General features: G+C 39.3%; 2 protein-coding genes across 2 annotated transcripts; both read left to right on the plus strand.

Moving 5' to 3' along the window:
• The first annotated feature begins 8,817 nt into the window (after window positions 1–8,817).
• On the plus strand, window positions 8,818–11,283 carry LOC131680419 (uncharacterized). The gene is made up of 2 exons (XM_058961135.1): window positions 8,818–10,398; window positions 10,465–11,283. The coding sequence occupies exons 1-2, from the start codon at window positions 8,818–8,820 to the stop codon at window positions 11,281–11,283; spliced, it is 2,400 nt and encodes a 799-aa protein (XP_058817118.1).
• A 1,162-nt stretch (window positions 11,284–12,445) lies between these two features.
• LOC131680420 (uncharacterized) lies at window positions 12,446–13,426 on the plus strand. The gene has a single exon (XM_058961137.1). It carries the CDS (start codon window positions 12,446–12,448, stop codon window positions 13,424–13,426), a length of 981 nt encoding a protein of 326 aa, XP_058817120.1.
• The last annotated feature ends 3,159 nt before the right edge of the window (window positions 13,427–16,585 follow it).

Consider the following 16,585-nt stretch of genomic DNA (forward strand, 5'->3'; position numbering starts at 1 on the left):
TCGGCCCTTTGGTCCATTCATGATCGAATTTATGCTGTAAAAATACAATCGGTCGTCTCTGGACTTCAAAATTTAGCAGATGCTAGTTAAGGATGTGCAGAATGCGATAGAAATAACCACCAAGCCGCTTCCGAGCGGTCCCCATACAACTTTTTCAGAATTTACCTTATGTCTACAAACTTTGTTGTTGTTTGCAATTTATGCTGTAAAAATACAATCTGTCGTCTCTGGACTTCAAAATTTAGCAGATGCTAGTTAAGGATGTGCAGAAAACGATAAAAATAACCACCAAGCCGCTTCCTAGCGGTCCCGATACAGCTTTTTCAGAGTCGGTTGTCACGGTAAAGATGACACGTCTATGATTACCAGGACATATGTTAGTGAACTCGGGTGATTCGTAGTTATACTGCCTAAGCTCGAGCCTCATTAACAGAAGACAAAGATTAAACCCGCACGATATTAAGCCTGTTCTAATGACCCTGCCACTTCTAGTTTTCCGACCTGTTTACTTCACATCCTTGCTCTCACTTGAGTACTATGGCTCTAACTGGGTCATTAAATGAGGAAAAAAATCTTTTTTACATTTCTTACAAAAGAAATGTATAGGATTCGCTCAAACTTTGAAAACTTTTTCCGAGGCCCGGAGGGTCGAGTTTCATATACCAATCGACTCAGCTCGACAAATTGAGACAATGTCTGTATGTGTTTGTGTATGTATGTATGTACAACATGTCATGTAATTATCTCAGCAATGGCTGAACCGATCTTAATGAAACCAGTTTCAAATGAAAGGCCTAACGCTCCCATTTGACACTATTATTTTTGTTTTTCGATATGTTGTTTACTTTCTGAGATATGGACAATTTTGTCAAAACAGAGCTGGTTTGAAGCGAATAACATTCGAACAAGGCAACTATATCGCGTGAAATAAACAGAAACAAACATGAAAATACCTCTCTAACAAGCTATAGATTGTCAAAATCCGTTCACGAGCGGCTGAGATATTAAACATTTTGTATTTTCATTCTTCGCTTACCAATTTCCACTAACTAAAAATAAGACCGTTCCATACAGAGTATTGCTTTACTGGTTTTTTAGGGTCAAAACTAAACCGATTTTGAATATCCGGGTAAGCAAACACATCTGCATGATTCAAGGATTTTGATTCCGAAAACATTTTGTGAATTTACTTAATAATCAATTACCTATTTCTCAAAAATTAATAAACAAGTTCATTTCAAAGACAAAATAATGTGTAAATTCACTTCAAAGTGCAAATTTGTCCAGAGATTATAGAGGTTTTAACCTTAAGGTCATTCGCCTCTTCGGGTTAGAAAAATCTCTTATGAAAAATTTCTATCCCTATGTGCGGGGTCGGGACTCGAAGCCAGGTGCGCTGCGTACAAGGCAATCGATTAACCAACTACGCTACATCCACCCTCATTGTCCAGAGTTGATGTATTTACCCGTTGGATTGAGCAATGCGTTCACTCGTGAGATAAACGTTGTATGGTATATGAATACATCAAGTAATCCTCCTAGTAGTGACAAAAGAGATTTCTAATATAATTCATATTAATATTATACTCGTAGCATCACTACTGTATTTTTGAATAACAAAATTGTAGTGAAAATTTATCAATTGCATTATTGAAAATAAAGATTTAAGGAATCAAAATTTCGCACTATAAACAAAAATAGTGTCACAGCTCTAACCATCATTTACCATTCCTCACAACTGACACTGAGTTGTACTGAAAACCCCAATATACATTTTTCATGATCAATGTGACTAAAAGCATATTTATTTGCGAAAAAATACGATATATAATTTCAAGAATGTTCGTGTCTCAAAGTAGTCCAGGGGCACTTTCAATACTAACTGGCTTTTCGATGAATTTAAGTACTTATTCTGGTAGTTTGAACCATTTCATTGCAATGGTATTGCTTTGTATAGGACTCATTAACCCATATCTCCAGAACGAGAGTTCCGAACGAAACAATTCGCAAGTAATAAGGATGGGTGGAAAAAGACTGCATTGTAATCGACTGCATGTACGAGTTTTATGCCATCGACAATAATATAATTGCCAACATAGCCTGGACACTTGTCACTCTTTTCTAGATATTTCAATGCGAATGAATACTATTTACAGGTGGCTTTTTCTCAGTTTACTATTTCTAATTACGCGTTAAAATACTGAACCTGAAAATTCCATTCTACACAAAATCATTTTTCAGATGTCTGTAACCAAAAAGATATCTTTTAATTCCAAAGCAAATTCCTGATTTCTAGAATTTCTGATGACTAATTAAGGACCATCAATAAAGTATAAACACCAGATAATCCTAAAAATTCCGTAAAGAAAAGAAGAACGAAAACGTGCTCTTTGCAATGAGATTTTCACAAAAATTTCAGAATATTCTGAAACAATGGTTTTGGAATTCGTGAAATTTGTTTTATTCATTTACTTCATTTCAACAACTTTCTCAAAATATTATTATATATTCTCATTTTTTCCAGCTCATTTCTTTAATGTATTATATTCGTTTGGTTTATTTTTTGCATTTTAAATATTTGACTAATAATAAATATATAATCATTTCATTTTAAAGATTTTTTTTTCATTTAGCATTGTTTTTATTTATTTTGTTTATGTGACCTAATTTTATCTATTGTATTCATTTAATTCTTTGTATGCATTCCGATCAGTTTATTATCTTATGTATCTTATTCGAATTATTCATTTAATTTATTTTATTCACTTTTTTCTAATATTTTTTTCTGATATTTTTCCGGCTCACACTTTCATTCATTTTAATAATCTGATTAATTTTGTTCAGTCATTCACTTTATTCATTTCATTTAGAACATTAATTAGATACAATATAATTTCTTCTATTTATTCTATTACTTTTTAATATCGCCGATTTTTCCAATTTAATAATTTAACTGCTTAAAAACAAACAAAATGAAAAAATGATAAAAAAACAGAAAACATTTTTATTGTGATAAAAATTCTTTATTTTGTTTATATTATTCATTCCATTCATTTTATTAACTCTTTGTTTATCCTGTTATTTATGAACAACATTTTCAAATAGCTTTACTGCCCATGCTCGCAAATCAGTCCCATAAAGATAGATAAGGGGCAAATATGCGTTCACAATCACCGTTTATTTGAGCGCTAATAGTTACAAGAAAGATCCGTAGATTTCAAGTTATTGCAATTGCTTTGATTGGATTTCACTAGAGCAGTGCTGCCAGAGACATTTTCAGTTATCGGTGAAAAATTATATTTTGATATATTATCTTCGTTTTCTTGAAATATTTTTGAAAAATGATAAATCTTATTAATTTGGACTGCTTTCGGCTACCTTTTCTGCCTAAACTATTGAAAACTTTGCAGGAGATGTGTATTAAGGATTAGTATGTAAAAATTCAGCAGTTTCTAACACTGCTAGAGAAGCATTTATCTTGATCAAAACAGGTTTTTCGTGTTTCTTTACTCTAACACTTTTAAGAAAAACGGTTTTGGAACCCTATATATGCGACAAAATAATTAGGTATGAAAGAGTTAATTTAATCCATATTATTCATATTAGGGTAAGGTGGGGCAAATCCGACCGTTGGGTAAACCCGACATCCCTCTGTTATCGAAATTCGAAAGCACTACGCGAACTAATATCAATGTTGTCGTGTAGAGCATCGAAAATAATTATAATGGTGGTCAGTGCGGTAAAATATCAATTTCAAACGAAAATAATCGTTTCAAGTGAAACTTCGAGCCTTTCACTGTAAACATACCACCACTATATCAGTTGAGTTCGGCAGCCGTCTTCATTTGAGTCACTCAAAGTTCACTGTCAATTGAATAACAGGTTCTAGTCATTTGACGTTTTTGCCTGTTTAGTTTCTATTGAACACCAACCTCACATTAGCACGGTCTCAGCTAATGGAAGTGAACCATTCCAATGAACCACTCACACATGAATATGAAGGAACACTCACTGACATAAAAATAACTCCGACCAAGATAATAAATAATATAGGGTAAAGGCTATGATAAGACGAGGCAACTCAAGACGGATACAGGTACGAGCATTTTTTCTAAGGAGTAAGGTTGTATTTTTTTTTCGATGAAGCTGATAAATCAGGAGGATATGAAAAAGAAAAGAATAAAACAAATGACGTAGTGGGCTTTTCTGCTTAACAAACATAAAACAAGTTCACTCAAAAATGACAAATGTTCCGAACCTTTCTTTCTCTTCTTCTTGGAGAGTTTTCTTTCCTTTCTTGTGCCCTGGTGAATAATTGTTGACAGATGACTGTATGCAACTAGCGAGGTTGGCAGTGCAGCCAATTTCTTTGTCATATTTAGATATGTTGCTATAATACACATAATAATGACTGTTTTATTAACTCACATTTCGCCAAAATATATCTGGAACTAATCAATCCAAGATTTTTATCATATACTACATGTTTCTAGCAAATTTGGTCAGCATAACAGCCTATTCATCAGAATCAAATTTGCCACAAACTTTGAAATAGAGATGGACGTACTACCAAAATACAGAAATATACAGAAATCGTATTACTAGTTGCTTTATCTTGTCTTAGGTGTAAACGGGCGAACTCGTTAAAGGTCCAAGATGATAGATAACGGAAATCGATGGTTAGTCATTTTAAATGAAGGCGTAGTTGGTTGAGTGGTAAGCGTGACAGCCACCCATCCCAGTTAGTCTGGGTGCAATCCCAGCCGAGGTCGCTGAGATTTTTCTGAGGTGTAAAATCTTCCTTCGGAAGGGAAGTAAAGCCGTTGCCTAGCAAAAGCAAGTATCGGACTAACGTTCCTTCTGCGATCTACGGTCGGGCCAAGCCGGCGCCGGTTTTGTTCAATAAACACTTTAGGATTACCAGGAGTTGCACATTGAAAGATGTTTCCCTAATCCCAAGCACTACTACTGATTCCCTGTGCAACTTCAGCTAGTCTAGATCGATAACGGAGTAGCAGCTACGGGTGGTCGTACAAGGTCAAGCTAAAGCTCAAGCTCGATGGTTAAAGTCATTTTTAAATCAGAGATGAGGGCAACATGGATACCATTTGAAAGGAGGTTAGGCCATTTTGAAATCCAAGATTGCGGCCTATAGTGACCAAGAAACTGTGAAAACAACTATCAATATGGGTATCATTTAAAATAATCATGCAATGATGGTCACTAGATGACGGAAACTGATGATTGAGGACATTTTGCAATCAATCAATCCAATATGGCGCCTTTTGGTTACCTCAAATCAATAAACCCACCTTCGATATGACCTATTAATAGCATTCATATCGAGCAGAACCTTTTCGAATTCTTTCTGAAAAAAAAAAGATTCTCGTAGACTATAGACTGTGCTCGTAATGTGTTCCTATATAACCAGTGTGGAAATGTTTTTTGAGGTGCAAATAAATAGCTGAATTACATATTTGATTTTAGCAATGAATTTGACAGCTTCGTACAATTATGATAGCATACTGCGGCTATCATATTTCTTTTTCAAATTTTCTTAAATACGCAGAGTTCAGACGAAAATAATGAATCTACTAATAACAGCTTATTGAAACTGGTTGCAATGAAAAATGTTATTTGGTAGTATGTTCATCTCTATAATATTTTTGTTGCAAATTTGATTCTGATAAATAGGCTGTTATGCTGGCCAAATTTGCTAGAAACATGTAGTATGTGATAAAAATGTTGGATTGATTAGTACCAGATAAATGCGAAATGTGTGTCAATAAAACGGTCATTATTATGTGTATTAGAGCAACATATCTAAATATGACAAAGAAATTGGCTGCACTGCCAACCACGCTAGCTGCATACACTCATCTGTCATCTGGCACAAGAAAGGCATGATAACCAAAAATACGAAGCCAGTTGTCTCTTTTTGTCTTAGGTTTACCCGGATCTCATTTGACTGGTGCTCACTGGGGAAATTGAAAGCTGATCTATTCATTTGAGAGGATCAAACGAAGGAGGTTGAATATGAATTGCGACTCATTTGAAAGCAGCGGTGAGTGAAGTGCCATGAGCCCAGCTTCAGATTAACAACAACTGATGCGTTAAATGAATGTGAATGCTACTGCAGACGACTGATTGACTGCGTTCATTCAGTTTCGATTGAATGAAATGAAATTTTACTGCACTGATGGTGGTATGACAGCATTTTATTAGTCTACATTGAGATGCTCAAACAACAATAAGTGGGTTTTTACAACTTTTGATTTGATTTTTGTGTATCATTGACTGCACGATATTTCTTATTGTTAAAGTGAAAGCATAAAAAGTGTAAGTGGATTTAAATTCTTTGATTAAAGGCCTACAGTGCATAGATGAATTTAGTCCAACTTTTTCATCGTTTTTTTTTTAATTGCATCGTAATGAAAAATGACGCGGAGGGGCAAATCCGACCTCTAAATAGTAGGGTAAATCCGACCGCTTTTTTGCTAAGGAAATGATTATTTTTAAAATTGGAATATATTTTTATTATTATTTTTTATTATTTTTTCACAATGGTTCATAATTACAAACGAAAGAAACAAAAACGTGATGAATATAGTATTCGTCCAGTAATTGCTCCGAGAAAAATGGGAATATCTTTACGTACTACTGCTCGCGATTTTGACATTCCAAGATTGACATTGAATTCTATTTTCTTCATTCTACAATTCAATAACATAATATTCATTGATTTATTTTCAATGATAAATCCATATAATTTGGGTAGTATCTATACTAAATCAACCAAAAACATAGACGGTCGGGTTTACCCCACTATTTTTGAAAACAGCAAAAATGAACGTTTTCGTAAAAAGTTTTCCCAAGATAGAAATAAAATACTATACATTGAAAGTTGTCCAGAAGTCTAACCTTTAATTTGGTATATAAAACGACTTGATCCGATGTAAAATGAGCATTTTACAGCCAAAACCATTTACTAGGTCGGATTTGCCCCACCTTACCCTATTTATTTTATTATTCCAATATTTTATAGTTTTATTCATATTTGTTGCAATTAGTAGTTAGTATCTAAATTCTGCTATGCCTACATTATCCTAAACTATAAACTAACTGTTATACGCTTATCGTCTAAAAGAAAAAGGAGCATCTCTAATTGTTATCACATACACTGATTGTATGATAGCAAAGTAGTATCCAGATCCGAACGATAGTAGGTAGAAGATGGCAAGAAAAATTTCTGGCCAGTCAGTAGCCAACCGATTGCCTTTAAATAAACACGGCCTCTACACGCGCATCTTTTGAAATAAATCGGTGTATTGTTTAGCTTCAATAAAGTGTGATTATTATTCGGAACGTTATTCGGAAGTGGTACTTTTATTCGGAACCGAATTTCACCTATGAACTAGGATACAATTTTGGAAGGAAGTGGGACACTTTGGAGAAGGAACATCTACAGGAAAGGAAAGGATTGAACATCAGGGAACAGTGTAAGAAAGGCCTACAGGTCAGTAAAGGTAGAAAAGGAGGTAACGCTGGATTTGGAATTGGTGGAAGTTAATGTCGATGGTGTTTGGGAGTTTTAACTCGACCCACGAACCGCAATCCAACATTTTTGGTGCCGTGACCAGGATCTGCGGTCAAGTTCGAGCCACATGCACCATTGTTCGATCGGTCATTGTTCTTGGCTTGGTCAAAGTAGCGCGCGCAAATCGTCATTTTGCTGGCACTTCTATCAGCATCTAATTGCGCCATGAGATGCAGATGAAATATTTCCTGAGCCTGAAAGTGCACTTAGCAAGAACACTCACTCGAGTTCCCACTCTGCGTATCAGACAGCAATAGTTCTTCTCGAAATATTTTGGACAACCATAAAAAACTTGCTGGCGATATTATTTCTACAAGGCCTTATAGATTAAGGCCACAGGTGAGTGGCATTCCAAACAATTTTATTCTGCATTTCGGTGCTACTTGGATCTTTCTGTTTCTTTTCGCACATGATCAACCACACAACGTTTTGCTATATCACTGGTGACTGGGCACGGTTTTGATATTTACGGAGCTGGAATAGTGCATGCAGAAACGAAGACGATTGAATACGTGACAACCTCTTGGAATGGTTGGCTACATATGAGATATTTTAACGGTGGAACTCGGATTTTTTTTAAATTAGACAAGGCCTATTGCATACAGGCCTCAGGTGAGTGCCTGTCCAATATATTTATTCAGTTTTTGTGGTGTTACGCGGTGCTATCATCTCGTTGCATGTTCTTCGCTGGCGCTTTTGGAGGATACGGGGATTAGGCAGATGCATTTACTGTGCCAACTAAAGCAAGGATAATTACAATTACTTGATGACGTCACTGTATTCAACCATCCGGCGGACTTGAATTTGCACTCCAGGGTTTAGTCGATCAATTCGTACGGCGTATTACATAGGTTCATATTTAGAATTATATAAGGCCTATTATTGAAAGGTCACAGGTGAGTGACACTCCAAGTTTTTCCGCCTGTGCTGCGGGTGCGCTTATGGATTTTTTCTTTTCGTGCCTTGGTGAAACTTGCTTTTTTGAGCTGGAACTGCATGTCCTTCTACCATTGTCAACGGAACATAGCAAGAGATTCTTTTATTTCCGACGGGGACCGGAAGCCGATCAATATTAAATACAAGGCCTATCTTGGACAGGCCTCAGGTGAGTACCTGTCCAAAGAATCCTAATTTGGTTAGCCGTACTTCCTGGTTCCTTTTTATCATTTTTGGTCTCCGGAGGATTTATTTGTGTTCCTGAGCTAGTGTTGGTAGTGGGTATGGCAGAACGGTTGATAAAAGAAAAAATCAAGAAGCGGGAGCGCATGTTTGCATCGTTGAAGCGGCATGCTCAATTCTTGGATGCCTACGATTCGGAAACACAAAGCGGGCAGGTTCAGAGTAGGCTGGACAAACTGGAGAAAAAATGGGAGGAATTCGAAGAAGTTCAGGAGGAAATTGCCGGGTTGGATGAAAAAGACGAATATAAGGAGGAAAACAACAGGGTATATGCAAGGTTTGAGAACCTTTATTTTGAGTTGCGAGCAGCTTTGATGAGTCAAATTGCCCCTTCGATCCAATTTGCACCAAATTTTGACACCAGCGTTGCGCGGAATCACAGCTCGATTGGATTTCATTCTGGAGTACGTCTGCCGCAGATTTCATTACCAGATTTTGATGGAGATTATCGAGGATGGCTATCGTTCAAATCTACGTATGAATCTCTCATTCATGAATCGGCGGAAATTAACGATGTTCAAAAATTCCATTATTTGAAATCAGCATTGAAGAGAGAGGCGGCAAAGCTCATCGAGTCGTTGACGATCACTGGCGGAAATTATGGTATAGCTTGGGCTACTATAACCAAACGATATTCCAATGAATACCTGCTCAAGAAGCGTCATCTTCAGACTTTGATGGAATATCCAAAGATCGATAAGGAATCTGCTGCTGCAATTCATGGATTAGTTGACGAGTTCGAGCAGCGTTTAAAAATCCTCAAACAGTTGGGTGAAAACACGGATAGTTGGGGTGCGCTGATAGTACATTGGATGTGTTCAAAATTAGATGGGCAGACACTCCAGCTTTGGGAGAACCATGCTGCATCGGTTGATGTACCTACTTTTGCTGTTCTGGTGGCATTTTTAGAGAAACGAACACGGGTTTTAGATGCTGTATCATCGAATGCGATAGAATGCTCCAATGCTCTTCAAAAATCTGCATTTAAACGTCCAAAATTAGCGGTTCACGCTGTCACTGGTAACGAGCGGGTCAGCGCAGCTTGTCCATGTTGTGGTGACAGTCATTATATGGCGCGATGCGCGAAGTTTTTGAGTTTGAGTCTCAAGGAAAAATTGGAGTTCGTGAACAGCAAACGATTGTGCAGTAACTGTTTTCGAGTCGGACATTGGGTACGAGAATGCAACTCAAACTTCAACTGTAGGACGTGCGGCAAAAAACATCATTCTCTCATTCATCCGGGTTTTCCACCCAGCAACGGCGGGTCTTCTAGCAACACAGCAGGTGGACAATCTTCACGGAAATCCGATGCGCAAACAGCATCAGCAAATGTTGCGACGAGTGGAGCAGAATCAAACGAAAATGAAATTTTGGAGGACGAAGCAGTTGGATCTTACAGTGTTGGAACGAAAAGGAGTGCATCCAACGTGTTCTTGTCTACGGTTGTATTAGCAGTACGGGATCAGCATGGTGAAAAGCAATTAGCTCGGGCCCTTCTTGATAACGGCTCGCAGGCAAATATTATGAGTGAGCGATTGTGCCAAATGCTGAAATTGAAACGGAGGTCGGTAAATGTTCCTATTTGTGGGGTCGGACAGTCAGAATCGAGGGCCAAGCATGCAGTCAGTACAATCATCAGTTCTAGAGTGACATAATTCTCGGTTGGGGTGAATTTCTTGGTGTTACAGCGGGTCACTTCTGAACTACCTTCGGCTAGCGTAGCGGTTTCGCACTGGAAGATTCCAGATAATTTGCGAATGGCTGATCCAGAATTCAACACCAGCAGTCGGATTGATTTACTAATTGGGGCGGAGCATTTCTATCGGTTCTTGTATGAGCGCGAGATGAAACGAATTTCATTGGGCCCGGGACTCCCCATTTTGGTGGACACTGTATTCGGTTGGGTTGTCTCGGGCAAGTGTGTAAACTCTAGCAATCAATCAGTTAATTGCTACATGGCAACTGCATCGGAAAATTTGGAGGATATACTTGAACGATTTTGGAAAGTGGAAAGCTCTGAAGATCAACCGCCTTGGTCTAAAGAGGAACAGGATTGTGAAGCACACTTCGTTAAAACTCATGGTCGTTTGCAGGATGGAAGATACATTGTTCGCCTGCCAAAGCATATACATTTCGATAGGATGGTTGGAGAATCAAAAACTATGGCATTGGAGCGATTTTCGAAGCTGGAAAAACGGTTGGAGCGAAATCCGGAGATGAAAAATCAATATCACGCCTTTGTGAAGGAGTACGTGGACCTAGGGCATATGAAATTGCTAAAGGAAGAGGAGTTGAAAGCAGACATGGATAAAGCTGGTAGTTTGAAAGGCTACTACTTACCCCACCATGTAGTGGTGAAGGAATCAAGCACTACAACAAAAGTGCGCGTTGTGTTTGACGGATCAGCCCGAACTGATAGTGGTTTTGCTCTAAACGATGCGCTTCTGAAAGGACCGACGATTCAGGATGAACTATTAAGTTTGCTGCTGCCTTTTTGGGAAGCATGAAGTCGCCCTCGTCGGAGATGTTGAGAAGATGTACACACAGGTACTTTTACATCGGGATGATATTCCTTTTCAACGTATTTTCTGGAGATTTTCTACGAATGAGCCCATCGAAACATATGAACTGTTAACGGTTACATACGGACTAACCTTCGTCTTTCTTGGCAATTAGAACATTGCACCAGCTTGCTGCTGACGAAGGTGCGAGCTTTCCTTTGGCGAGTGCAGCGCTAGTTCACGATTTCTACGTTGATGACTTTATCGGTGGAGCTTCAAGTATCCCGAAGGCAATCCAGTTGCGAAAGGAGCTCGCTGATCTCATGTCAAAAGGAGGTTTCATACTACGGAAATGGTGTTCAAATCGTCCTGAAGTTTTGGCTGGAATTCCTGCAGATCAGCTTGGCACTAACCTGTCGATTACTTTCGAGCTGACTCCTGATGAAGAGGTGAAGACTTTAGGAATTACTTGGGATCCAAGCACTGATCACCTACGATTCGTTTACAACATTGCAGAAAATAGCGATATTTGGACCAGGAGGCGCATGCTTTCGGCTATAGCAAAGCTGTTCGATCCACTTGGATTGATTTCGCCGGTGGTGGTCTCAGCAAAAATTATTATGCAAGAACTTGCTTTGCTGCAAACTGGATGGGATGCTCCTGTGCCTCCCTCCCTGGAGAAGAAATGGACAGATTTCTACGGCCAGTTGTCCAGATTATCAGAGCTACGAATCAGTAGGTTTGCATTCATTTCCGGTTGGGTCAACGTTCAGCTTCATTGTTTCGCTGACGCCTCCGAGTTAGCATATGGAGCGTGTTTATATATACGTACAGTGGATCGAACAGGAAATGTGCGAATCGAGTTGCTGTCTGCTAAGTCCCGCGTTGCTCCGCTAAAAAGATTAACACTTCCGCGACTAGAACTCTGCGCTGCAAGGGAAGCAGCTTGTCTGCATGCGAAAGTAGTCAAGTCTCTTGATTTGACTAGTTGCAAGTGTACCTTTTGGTCTGATTCTACCATTGTGTTACACTGGCTAAAATCTCCTCCTAACACGTGGAAAACGTTTGTGGCTAATCGTGTTTCTACTATTCAGACGCTGTTACATGGACATTACTGGCAACACATATCTCGGGAAAGGAGAATCCTGCCGATTTAGTCTCTCGCGGTATGTCAGTTGAGGACTTTCTTCAAAGCTTGCTGTGGAAATGTGGGCCTCCGTGGTTGCAGTCGTCGGCTGAAATATGTCATTCCAATACCCGAGACGTGAATTTCACTGATGAAGAGCTGGAGACACGAAAGCTAGTTCATACTGCCATTGTTGTGCCAGAGCCGAATGCGCTGTTCATGATGCGTTCTTCGTTGGAGCCACTTTTGCGCATTGTTGCATACTGCATTCGTTTTACTCGCAACTGTCGGAATGTCAAAAGTCGCAATCGTTCCCCATTTATAACTGTCGAAGAATTCTCAACGGCAAAGTTGGCTCTGGTCAAACTAGTACAAACCGAGTGCTTCGAGAATGATCTTAAACATTTGCACAAGCACGGACATGTCCATAAAAGGTCTACGCTTAGGTTGCTTCGTCCTTTTCTTGATAAGGCCGGCATCATTCGAGTTGGTGGTCGTCTTAGTTATTCCGCCCAAGAATTCACGACAAAACATCCAACAATACTTCCAAGTGTGCATCCCTTCACCAGAATATTAGTTGATTATTTTCATCGTCAAACAGTCCATGGAGGACGTCAACTAACACTAGTGGTTATGAGACAGGAGTTTTGGCCCATACATGGTAAACGAGTGGTCAACACCGTGCTTCAGAAATGTCATCGCTGTTTTCGCTGTAATCCAATACCCATCCAGCAACCAACTGGCCAGCTTCCGTGTCCACGCGTTCGACCAAGTAGACCGTTCTCCATCGTAGGTGTGGATTACTGCGGCCCTTTTTATTTAAAGCCTCCGCATCGTCGTGCCGCAGCTCCCAAGGCATATATCGCTGTCTTTGTTTGTTTCGCCACCAAAGCGATGCATCTTGAAATCGTCAGTGACCTATCAACAGTTGGATTTATGTCGGCTTTCCGTCGCTTCATTGGATATCATGGTGTTCCGAGCGAAGTTCATTCAGACAATGCTAAAAACTTCGCTGGCGCTTAAATGAACTATACCGCATTCTAAATAATGAACCGAACAAAATTGGAAACGAACTTGCTCAACAAGGTATTTCATGGCAGTTTATTCCTCCTAGAGCACCCAATTTCGGCGGATTATGGGAGGCCGCAGTTCGCTCCGTCAAAACGTCTCTCAAGCAGGAAATTGGTGTACGTCAGCTCTCTCATGAAGATTTCACCACGCTTCTTGTTCAAATATCGGCTGCGCTAAATTCCCGTCCATTAGCACCATTGTCTGACGATCCTTCAGACTTCGATGCCTTCACACCGGCGCATTTTTTGATTGGCACCTCTATGAAAGCCCTTCCAGAACGAGACCTCCGCAGCATCCCCACAAATCGTCTTGCCCACTACCAACAGCGACAGCAAATGTTCCAGCACTACTGGCAAAGATGGAGCAAAGAATATCTTTGTGAATTGCAAACATGGAGCAAGCATCTGCAACCAAGCCCAATTCGTATCGGTAGCATCGTGGTACTACGAGAGGACAACCTGCCACCACTGCGCTGGCCTTTAGCCAGAATCATCGAGGTGCATCCTGGTGAAAAAGGTATCGTTCGCGTAGTGACAGTAAAGACAGCAAACGGAATATACAGAAGACCCGTATGCCGAATATGTCCACTGCCATCGGAACACAAAAATCCCATAGCAGAAGAGAGTACAGAAGGTCCTTAAATTTTACATGTTTGTTAGATGTAAGCTTTCTATTGTTAATGGTCAACTTTAGTGTTATATGTCTAGATTATATAGTTGAAACTAGTTCAAGGGGACCGGTAATGTTGCAATTAGTAGTTAGTATCTAAATTTTGCTATGCCTACATTATCCTAAACTATAAACTAACTGTTATACGCTTATCGTCTAAAAGAAAAAAGATGGGTGGATAATATCAGAGACATAACCGGAGTGAAGTAGAATACACTTTAGACCGGTAAATTCTGCTCTGGAATAACCAATTTCTATGCGATTTTGTCGACTTTAGCATATTCATAGTTTATTTGGAGTATTTTTGGAATTATCAAGTTGACAATTTGCAACATTTTTTGAAAATATTGTTGAACTTTTAGGAATGAAGGCACGCAAGCGAGCGTTTGACCGTCGTCCTACTACTAGCATCAGAGAAGTAGCTGATCAGCATTTTTCGCTACATGGCCTGTACCAAACAAACCGCTCGTAAGTCCACCGGAGGAAAGGTTCCCCGCAAGCAGTTGGCAACAGCCCCCTGGCAACCCTATACCATCATATGGAGTTTGACAGCGACCGACATATATGGGGCGTTATAGCTATAAAGCCCCAAACAAAGAATTATGTTCGGCACTATGCTCGATATTCAAGCATTCCACACGACGTTTTGCATCTTGTGGGATGATTTAATAATTTAATTTAATCGACATTTTGTAACTAAATACAGCTTTTAATCATTCGGTTCAAAATCAATGTTTTGCCTTTCATGGCAGTGATGCTGGCTGTACAGAGACGTCGTCCTTGACAGGGGGCTGGTTGGCAACGAAGGCCGTGTAAAAGTGCCCCAGTCACGGTTGGCGTTAAGAAGCCTCATCGCTACCGAACAGAAACAGTCGCCCTGCGAAAAATTCACAGCTATCAGAAATCGAGCGGGCCTAAATTGTGACCCAAAATAAACCACAAACCAACAAGTTGTTTTCAGGACCAGCCAATTATAAAGTATTATTATTATAAATGAAATTTTCCATTGGCTTACAACCTCCCTCCTCCTTTCTACCCGGCTTGAATAACTATCAATCTTGATGATGCTGTGCGGCGGGGGCACTAGTTTTTATTATAGTGGAAAACTTAGGTTTGCGAGTTTTTCCCAAAAGTTTTTTAGCTGTGCTGTTTTGAAGGAAGTTGTAGTTGAATTCAAAATAAAATAGTTTATTTCTATTGTCAGAGATGGACCTTCCAACGAAAACTAGTCTGGCTCGCTTGGAATCGAATTGTATGGACCAACCACTGCTTTCACAAAATCTGTTATTTTCAGTAATTGAACATTCTACACAACTAGTCACAACTATTTCCAATCAGCGCAAAAATCGAAGATTTTCATTCAGTACAATAGCAGATTTTCACTTTTAGAAAAACAGGCAACATTCTGGCCGAAAATTTTGAAACGGAGCACCTATATCGAAACGTTAGAAAACGTTCGATTTTTGTAAATTGAATCATTACACTAACCTGTCTACAAATCACACAAATAACTTTTTTATTTTGTGCCATTCTACTTGAAAGCGACGATATTGTTCACAAGTGGCTCACTTACCATCCAACGCTCTTGACAAGCCACTTTCTGATGCTTCCCAGGTAACCAATAAGCATGCTGAATGCGCCTTAACGGCTACTTGATAAGCACTTAAGTCGTTTTAAATGCTATTTAAAAGTCGGTTTTGGCAAAATATACGGCTACATTACTGCTGTGCTATGAAAATGCTTTTTTACTACTGTTGTGCATTCAGAATGCTGCTTACTGGCAAGAAGTTTTTAAACAGTTTTTCAAATGCTGATTAACAACAGTTATGCATAACGAATGCCAGCACACTGCATGAGGCATCCGGAATGCAAATTTTACGCTACTTTACTGCATACACTAATGCTTGTTGGTTACCTGGGTTGTAATAAAATTTCAATTCGATTCTTTGTCGATAAATTGATGGCCCTGAAAAGGGCCTTTTGTTTAGACAGTGTTCGGAATTTACTTGGAGCTGGTGTATATGGTAACAGTTTTGGTGCCATCTGAGACGGCGTGCTTGGCCAACTCTTCTGACAGCAGCAAACGGACGGCGGTTTGAATTTTGCGGGTGATGCTGCAAACGAACTGCTGCATGCTGATGCTGCAAACGAACTGATCGTGAACAACAGCATGCTGAGTTTTTATACCTGACTACAGCACAATGTAAGCTCGTCCTTTTTTGTGTTGTCCTCAATATGTGTTCTTCGTAGCTCCACCCCTGCGTTGGTCGACCACATATTTTTGATAAAGAACAAAATTGAAATTGTGTTTCCAATACGGAGGTTATCGAACACTCAGGGTAAAAAGAGTAATGTAATACGGCACCTTGGTAAAATGTTTGAGAATTGAAACCTTTTTTGAATGCGCCTAGTAAACACGAAACTGTAAACAAACACACAAAT

This window comes from Topomyia yanbarensis, chromosome 2 (genome assembly GCF_030247195.1).
Source record: "Topomyia yanbarensis strain Yona2022 chromosome 2, ASM3024719v1, whole genome shotgun sequence".
Taxonomy (NCBI): Eukaryota; Metazoa; Arthropoda; class Insecta; order Diptera; family Culicidae; genus Topomyia; species Topomyia yanbarensis.